This window comes from Physeter macrocephalus, chromosome 21 (genome assembly GCF_002837175.3).
Source record: "Physeter macrocephalus isolate SW-GA chromosome 21, ASM283717v5, whole genome shotgun sequence".
NCBI classification, from domain to species: Eukaryota; Metazoa; Chordata; class Mammalia; order Artiodactyla; family Physeteridae; genus Physeter; species Physeter macrocephalus.
In genome coordinates this window covers 3,757,469-3,766,643 of record NC_041234.1, presented here as the reverse complement: position 1 = coordinate 3,766,643, position 9,175 = coordinate 3,757,469, and the positions used below count along the sequence as shown (strand labels likewise).

The 9,175-nt window shown below is 46.9% G+C and overlaps 1 protein-coding gene across 9 annotated transcripts in view; it reads left to right on the top strand.

Annotated features, from left to right (window-relative positions):
• The window catches only part of SH3KBP1 (SH3 domain containing kinase binding protein 1), a 346,648-nt gene that overhangs the window by 326,394 nt on the left and 11,079 nt on the right, over positions 1-9,175 (top strand). For all 9 annotated transcript variants that reach the window (XM_024115253.2, XM_028482479.2, XM_028482476.2 and 6 more), the window contains one exon: positions 6,543-6,652. In XM_024115253.2, the coding sequence (XP_023971021.1) occupies positions 6,543-6,652 (110 nt within the window). The remainder of the gene's footprint in view (positions 1-6,542; positions 6,653-9,175) is intronic.

Sequence of the window (9,175 nt, the reverse complement as noted above, 5' to 3'; positions counted from 1 at the left end):
AACACTCCCTAACACTATACACAAAAATAAACTCAAAATGGGTTAAAGACCTAAATGTAAGGCCAGACACTATCAAATTCTTAGAGGAAAACATAGGCAGAACACTCTATGACGTAAATCACAGCGAGATCCTTTTTGACCCACCTCCTAGAGAAATGGAAATAAAAACAAAAATTAAAAAAATAATCATCATCATCATTTCTTGAACACTCACTGCAAGCCAGGTATGATGCTAGGCCTGGGAAAAACCGAGATAAGAGCCACGGCTTCTTCCCTGGCGGGTAAAGGAGACAGATAGGTCAGCAAGGGCTGTTAGTTCAGGGTGCTAAATGCAGAGATTGGTGTGATGAGTGTCTAGGGAGTGCTCAGGTCAGTTTTAGGGTGCAGTCTGCATTCTTGGAAGAGGTCTTAGATGCCAAGCCAAGCCTTGATGTCTCCAGGGGAAGGGCAGAAAGGAGGGGGAGGGGAGAGGAGGAAGTCACCCAAGGGACAGAGGTGTGTTGGCCATGCTAAGGCACTGGGATTTCTTTGGCACTCAGGAAGGACTCGAAGCGCTGAAGGGACGTACTCAGATCTGCACTTTACACATCTCTCTCTGGTGGTAGCCAGCCTGTGGAGTGGTACAGGACTTGGAGTGAAAAATCCATTACAGCGATTCCAAGCAAGAAGTTCCAGCAGACTTAAGGATCCTTGACAGAGACATGCAGGAGATGAGGTGGTTTCCGGAGATATTGGGAGGGAGCGATGAGGCCAGCCTTCAAATGTAGGAAACTTCCATTCTAGGACTCGTTCTCAAGCCCAGAGCAGCGAGCTACAGTAAATAAACAGAGCCATTTAGGAGCTCACAAGCAGTTCCTTTGGTGACAGCTGGCCTGTCTCAGACTTTTGACTATTTCTCCTCCAGGTTTTCAGTGGATGTGTTTTAGGTCACCTGTGGTCACTGGTACCATCCTTCCCACTGATGGAAAATGAGCCCACATTTTCTAATTGAACTAAATAGGCTGTGACTGAAATTCATGGAAAATGGGCAACTCTGTGTGCCATGAAGAGTCAAAGGCCTTTCCAAGCTGACCCCGTGTCCAACCTGAATTATCCCTGTATGTCTGCAGGGGGTTCGTCTTCCAAGTATCAGAACAGCCAAGGGCCTCTCATCCTTATGAAACTAACTTTTAAAAAACACCCAGCCTTTGCCAGTTCAGAGTTTTGGATTGGCTTATGGGCATTAAAACCATTTTTTATTAAGAGGAAAAATTCCTAGCCAGGCAAGAAAGCTCATATCAAGTTTCAGCCTGATTCATTTCAAAACTACCATGAAAATTGGGACATTTTCTTTGCACCACAGCGAGTTAGTCATGGAAATTCTGCCTTAATCTCAGCTACTGCGACCACAGTCATGAGAGCATGCTCTGTGCCACTGAAAATTTACGTTACAGTGCTGAAGAGTTTCCCCCTTCGCTGTCAGAAGGCAGAAGTGAGTCGAAGTTCAAGGTCTGAGGTTCCCTTTTCATCAAGTGACCTCATCCTTGGTGTGTCTTTTTCTTTCCAGCACTTTGGTTTTGTTTGTTGTTTCCCAAAAGTGTTTTTTATGAGCTCAAATATAGAAAGTTCAATGTAGCTGAGTCTGCATGAGGAGGTTAAGAGTGCGGCTCCCCTGCAGGACTCGGCCCTCTTCTTACTCTTTTATTTATTTACTTACTTACTTACTTACTTTTTCACTCATTCATTCATTCATTCATTTATGGTTGTGTTGGGTCTTTGTTGCTGCGCGCGGGCTTTCTCTAGTTGTGGCGAGCCGGGGGGCCACTCCTCGTGCCTTGCGCAGGCCTCCCACTGCAGCGGCCTCTCCCGCCACAGAGCACGGGCTCTAGGCACGCAGGCTTCAGTAGTTGTGACACGTGGGCTCAGTAGTTGTGGCTCACGGGCTCTAGAGCACAGGCTCAGCGGCCACGGCTCACGGGCCCAGCCGCTCCGCGACATGTGGGATCCTCCCGGACCAGGGCTCGAACCCGTGTCCCCTGCATTGGCAGGCGGATTCCCAACCACTGTGCCACCACGGAAGTCCCTCTCTTACTCTTGAGTGACAGAGACGAGGCAGTCTTCTGGGCCATCTGTCGTGGAGACTCTGGCTGAGTGTGCTCGCTGAGTGCGGCCAGGCTTCAGCATGTGCAGGGCTTTTTAGTGCAGACCTCAGCCAGTGAAACGAACTGGGCCGGCCAGGCTTTCTCTGCAGCCCTGGCATAGAAGGCTGCCTTCCACCCTGAAGCTGCTGCCTCACCGCCCGCTAGCAGCCACCTCTGTAAGCTGCACGCCTGCAATCAGAGTTCTTTCTTGAGAGAGTGGGTTCATTCGTGGGCGTGTTCATTTGTTCCTTCATTCACAGAATGTCAAGCATGTTTGCCCCAGGAAGGCGCTAGACTATGAGAGCACAAAGATAGGGATAGCCCTGCCCTCCTGGGCTCACAGTCTAAGTGCGTCACACAGACACCAGGCCACCTCTGAGTCATTTCGAAAGTGTGATTTAGGAGAGACCCCTGTCTCACACGTTGTCAGACCCTCAGCTCCCCCTGGGAGTTCACTATTTCAGGGGGCCCAGGAGGGTGGGGAGGGAGCCCAGATGGAGTCCAGCAGAAGTCTCCTGGGTGCGACCTTGTCTGTCCCTGCACACCAGGGGATGTGCTGAGTCCATCTTAAGGGGGGCCTGCGGCCATCCCATCCACTCCCCTCCCCAGCCCCGCTCTGCATGCTCGGCCCCTTCGAGTGCCGCCTTCTCACTCAGCCGCCGTGTTTCTGACTTGTCACCAGTGGTCACCCAAGCCTTTGGTTGCCACTTGATTGCCTCCGTTGCTCACACACCAGGTCGGCAGGGGACCCACCCTGTGAGGAGCCTTGCTGCCGATGCCTCACCGGGCCCGGCCCTGGGACATCTGCTGCTCACCCGATGGCCCTCGGCCCCGGCGCCCTCTCCTCTCCTCCGCGTGGTCAAGTCCTGACTTCTCCCTCCCCACCCCAGCCTCTTCTGGAGCAGCGCTTCTGCACGTGGCTGCTACTAACAAACTAATAAACCTGGGGAGACGGAGAGCCTGCCCTGCCCTAGACGGTGCCCCAGACTAATCCAGTCAGTCCCAGGGTGGGATCCAGGCAGGAGCCTTTTTTTTTTTTAATTGTCCAGATGGCTCCACTCGGCAGCCAAGGTGCAGAACCGGAGCCAGCAGGCCTTTAATTGTTCTTTCATCACTTCAGCCTGCTCCGGTTTTGCCTCCTGAGCTGGCTTCTGTTTCCAGGATGGAGCCATGATCTAGGTGGTCGGTCTCAGCCCCTGGCAGCGCCCAGCCAAGGCCCTCAGCACTGGCACACACCCTCCCCAGCCCCGTGTGCTTCGTGTCCTCCACCCCCCTCACACCCACCTCCCCACCAGCAGACCTCCCTGCCCTGGGTCTTATTCCCTACTTCCAGGGCCCAGCTGGGGAACCCGCTAAACTCACCGGATGTAGAGTGCATGCAAGGATATTTGTGCAGCGCTTTTCCTTAATTAAAAAAAAAAAAAAAAGAACAACAGAGAGAGGGGGAATGATTTGAAAACAATTACCCAACGATAGGGGATTGATTCACTAAATCATGAATTGCAATGCAGTAGGAGATTCTACAAAAATCAAAATATTTATGAAGGATTTTTAGCGTCATGGCATATAATGTTGAGTGAAATAAGCAGAATGAAATACTACATATCATGTGAACTAGGCTATCTATTTATAGAAAAAAGCCTGAAGGGAAATATACCAAAATACTAATAGTACTCGTCTCAGTGTGGCAAGATTATAGTTGACTTTGTTTTGTTGTTACCATTTTATGGCTTTTGAAAATTATGCATTGTGCACGTATTACTTTTGTAATCAGAGAAAAGTCGATTTAAAAAAATTAATTGGGGGGACGTTAATGTCAGATAATGGCTTTTGTTATCAATCCAAGTGTGTAATTGGGAATTTCAATTTCAAACAGCAGAGAATTGGTAGAGGTGAGTCCTGGGATGGGGTCTCAAGGGGAATCTTCTAGGAAAATAAGATTCTCTTAAAGGGAAGGCTCCTGAGAGGGTCAGGCCAGTGAACGGGCTCTAGAGAGCCCTGCCCCGAGCCTCTGTGAGCTGGCTGGCCAGATGGGGCCCTTTTCAGGAGCCTCGCTCTGGTGCTGGGTGCTCACTGGCTCCTTGGCCTCAGAGCACCACTGATACTTTTCCTGTGCTGTCTCTTCAGAGAGTTAACCTTTGGTTACAGTTGCTTCGCCCTGATGAAGTGAGTTCATGTTGAGTAGGTATTCATTCACCAAGTGCTGAAATAAAGTCATGTAATATAATCCCAGGTGTAATGTAATGGTTTGTCCTGACCACTGACTTGTGCTTGGTTTTGCATATTTCCACTAAAGGAAGTAGTTTGCAGACAATGCCTGACTGTTCATTAATAGAATAAAGCTGTCACACGGCCAGACGGTGTATGATAACCCTCAACAAAAGAGCTGTCCCCAAAATAAGGAGGGAAGAAAAACACACATCATTTTTATCTTTTCTGTCCTGAGCCAGCATATTTGCAATTATGGCAGTTTAAGATGTTTTCAGTTGCAAATAAAGAATATCTGACTAAAATTAGCTGAAATAACTATTTCAGGGGCTGTTCATTTCACACGGTGAGAAGCCTGGACACTTGGTCATTCAGGGTGGGTGAGTGGCTCATTGGGGCGGTCAGTCACCCAAACTCTTACCATTTGTTTTGCTCTGCTATCCTCAAGAGCTCCAAGAGCATCCATCTCATGTGTTAGTCACTTGCACAGTGGCAGGAAAAAGGCTGAAAACTACTGCCGCAAGAAGTAACAGGAAGAGGCTAGAAACATGCCAGATACACAGGTGGCGGCTAGTGGTGGAGCTGGGAGTTGAACCCAGACAACCTAGCTCAGAGTTCATGCCTGTCTTAGTCTGCCAGGTCTGTCATAACAGAACTTAAACAGCAGACATGTATTTCCTACAGTCCTGGAGGCTGTGAAGGCCAAGTTCAAGGCACCAGCAGATACTGTGTCTGTTGAGGGCCCTCTTCTGGGTTCACAAGCACTGTCTTCTTGCTGTGTCCTCAAATGGTGGAGGAGGTGAGGGGGCACTAGTCTCTTTCTCTTCTTATGAAGACACTAAGTCTATCCACAGCTCCAGGCATCCTATTCTTACACAACAGCTTCCCAAGCAGGAGGGAAGAGGAAGCAGCAACACAAATGACCTTCGCCTCACTTGCCTCTCTCTAGACAGAGAGGAAATCTCTTTCCCAGTGGCTCTCAGTAGACTTCCTTTTATTTCTCAGTGATCCAAATTGGGCTACATGGCTACCTCTAAACCAATCACAGGCAAAGAGGAACAGGATTGCCATCATTGGCTTAGACCAGATGTGCCTCTGCTGGGCACATTGTCCTGAAACAAAACCGGGGCTCTGTTAGGAGGGAGAATGGGAACGGTTTGGGAAGGCAGCACCTGGCATGGCGAATGAAGCAGTCTCCCTGTCAGGAAGAGATGGCGTGTCCCCATTCACCAGCAGTAATGAGTCTCAGGGTCTGCCTTTGTCTGCCAGCCATCCCTCTCTGTGCATCTTACACAGATCTACACTTGGTTTGTAAATCCCCAGAACGCTGTAGGACCAGGTGGCTCCCTTGGCCCGATCATTTGTTGAAGGAGGTGGCAAAGTGAAGGCAAAGGCCTTCCTCCTGGACACATGTCAGGTGCAGTGACGATCTGGCTGAAAGATGCTCCGTTCATCTGAGATGTCAGTCACAGAGATGGGAGCTCTCTGAGGACAGGCTCGTTTCTGCCATGCTCACTGGGGTAGCCTTAGTATCTAGCTCTGTGTGTGGCACAGAGTAGTTGCTCAATCATAATGGAGTGAGTGAGTGAGCAGACTGATGACTGAAGAAGATATTGTCTCCACTGAGCAATGCTTCTGGAAACAGAGTGGTACAGGGCTCTGTGAGTCTTCTGGAGAAACAGAAGCTTGCTCTCCATCTCCGGGGGTTAAGAATCTAATGGTAGGGTGATGGTCAGAGTATCGCGGTACAGCCAGAGAAGGAGGCTACCCTCTCGTCTTCTGGAATCAACGACCAGCATTCACTCGCGCAAGGATATTGTACCTTGAGATAACTGCTTATTGTATTGTGACTGCAAGAATGTTTTATCTACCAAAATGAACTTGGATTTGTGGAAGAAAGAGGATTCCTCCTTTACTCATCTTTCTGTAGCTTTTAAAGATTTATGAGTATAGCTGTTGAAGGGAGAAAGAAGAATCACGTTTCTCTTTCCTCCATAATAGCTTGTTAGACCGAGGAGGAGGTGATTTCTTTCATTCAGTTTGAATCACGTTGATGGGATAACCAAAGGATGTAAACAGCCTTCATAAATGATGAAGCGTGATCCAGACCTAAAGGATGATTATTAAGGAAAAGAGGTGCTTATGGCATGTTACAAGAACCTTCCCTTACTCCTCTTGATGCTCTTTAAAAAGTCTGTTTTACTTTTGTTTTAGACCTAGAAGGGTTTGATTCCGTGGTGTCATCTACTGAGAAACTCAGTCACCCAACCACAAGCAGACCGAAAGCCACGGGGAGGAGGCCTCCGTCCCAGTCCCTGACGTCCGTAAGTGCCTCCTCGCTTCCCGACAGCTGGAAGCCAGGAAAGATCGGGGACTCTAGCTAAGGACTGTTCTGCAAGCAGCTGATTCGAGGACACGCTGGGAGAGGGAGGTCATGAGATATGCTGCTGACCAGAAGTGATTTGAGAGTCTTCTGGAATCAAGCAGTGTTTCTTTCTTTTTGTTCTCTGTGTATCTGCCAGCGAGGTGGGGAACCCCTAGTCCCACTTTCCTTCTCTCTCCTTCCAGACTGATTCTTGTTTGAACCCGAAATGAAATTGGTAAGAACAAAATGACATGTTTTCTGGTGGGAAAGGAGAGCAAGGCTGGTTTGGTCTGTGAACAAAAGATAACTTTACTTAAAAAAAAAAAAAAAAAAAAAAAAGCAAAAGAAAGGGATCTGCCGCTATACAGCACTTGGCAGTGGCCCAGCCTTTTTCTCTCAAAGCTCCGTCCTTGGCATCCCTCCACGGAACCGCGCACAGACCTTTAGGAGATGGGTTTTAAACGTACGAGGCACCTGGTCATGCAGGAGACAACAGTCAGAACGCTCCGGATAACCCGTAGAAGTTTTTGTTTGGGTCATTTTGAATAACTTTGTTTCTTATTAGAAACCTGTAACACATTTATTGTACCAAATTTGAAGCACGAAATGCATAAAGAAGAAAGTAATAGAAGTAAGTAAGTAATCCTACTCCCCCAAGCTAAGAACTGTTAACCTCTTGCTGTATATCCTTTATTTCTTCAAAAATGGGATCACAAAGAACACGTGGCTTTAGAAGTTGCATTTCCCTCTTACATTGTACACCTCCCCCCCTGTCATCACACATCCTTCCGTCACGTCACAGTGAATGGCTGCCTAGAGTTCTAGCCTGGGAATATATGAGCGTTTATCTAGCCAGTGCGCTGTCACTGGACATTTATGTTTCCATTCATCATAAACACTGAAGTGAATGTCATTGTAGAAAAATCTTGGTGCTTCTGTAAGCAGTGTATGTGTGTGTGTGTATCTCTGTCTGTGTATCTATTTATCTCTATGTATCGAATTGCCTTGTCCTTGCTGGGAATGCAGGACTAAGGCCTTAGGACCTTCACCCAGATACCAGGGAATTGACCTTTTTCAGGTTTCTCAGGACACTTTCTACTAACTCTACCTAAGGGGTCATCATTTAGAAGAAAAAGAAGGCCACTTCCTTTGAACCTCTTCTCTCATATCCACTGGGTCTCGAAGTGTGGTTTGAGTCATCCTATTTTTCCTCTTTGTAGGAAACATATGTGTGTATTGCCATCTTTGGGGGAGAAAGACTTGAAACAGTGGCTTACTTTTTCACTCTTATATAGAGTACTGTGTCAATACCACCTTCTTTCCCCTTTCCCTCTTACCTGTCCACACCCTCCCAAACACCTCATAAACACACAGCCTATTTAATTGCTTCTTAGTATCTCTGTATTTAAATTTTTAATCCTACCTCCCATGTCTTCTCTATAAATCCTTCATCATTTTTGTTTCCCCTCCAAATCCTTCCTAACTTTTCCAGATCTAGAGGGCCTTGAGGCATCAGAATTAAATAGAGAGAAATTTGAATTACCACCCCCCATCCCACCCTTGGTCCCTACATCCTATGTCTGGGAGTTTGTATATATTTGGGGGGAGACCTGGTAAAGGCATCTCATCTTCTCTGCACTTTTAGATTACACATTGATTCTTTCACTCATTCAACAAATACTGATGGGCATCTCCTATAGGCTAAGCTCTGTGCCAGGTACCAAGGCTGCAACTGGGAATAAGAGGTACATGGTCCCTGACCGCAGGAAGCTTATGGCAACGGTGGCTCAAAGTTTGACATTTGATATGGAGCAATTTTACTCGTGGACTTAAAACAGCAGGATACATTTGTGCTTTAAAGAAGTATAATTACTGTACTCGCTTCCCTTCATTCCTATCCATCCCCATATGGATATGTACATTGAATTCATGTTTACTTTTCTTCCTGTTAGCACCTGTAGGTTTTTCATAGCAAAATGGGATTGGTGGATATGGACATATTCCTAAAAGGCCATTGGAGGGAATGATCAAGGAAATACATTAGTCATGACTGCCCATCCTGGGGCCTCTCAGCCTAGTTTGAGCTGTTTATGTTTATCAAATTCAAAGAGCAAGCTTTGATTGGCAGCTCATGAATCAGAGGTTATGTAGGAGGAAACTGCCTTTGGAATAAAATCTCAAAAGGAAAGGATACAGGCATTGTAAGGTAGTTAAGCTTAGATTAAAAGAAAGCTTGGTTGGAGGCGGGTGTTATTCTAGGTAATTGGATGTTCAGATTAAATGAAGATTAACAAACAAGACCTTTTCATTTTAAAACATTGCTTTAAAATTCCCTACATGTATTGCTTAGTAAGTAAACAGAAGAAAACAAACAGTATTTGTAAGTATGATTTTTTTTCTATAATGGTGCCAAGCAGTGATTCTAAATATGACTGTTTTCCCACCACAGGGATAGAAGGCATAGAGGTAAGGCTGATTATGA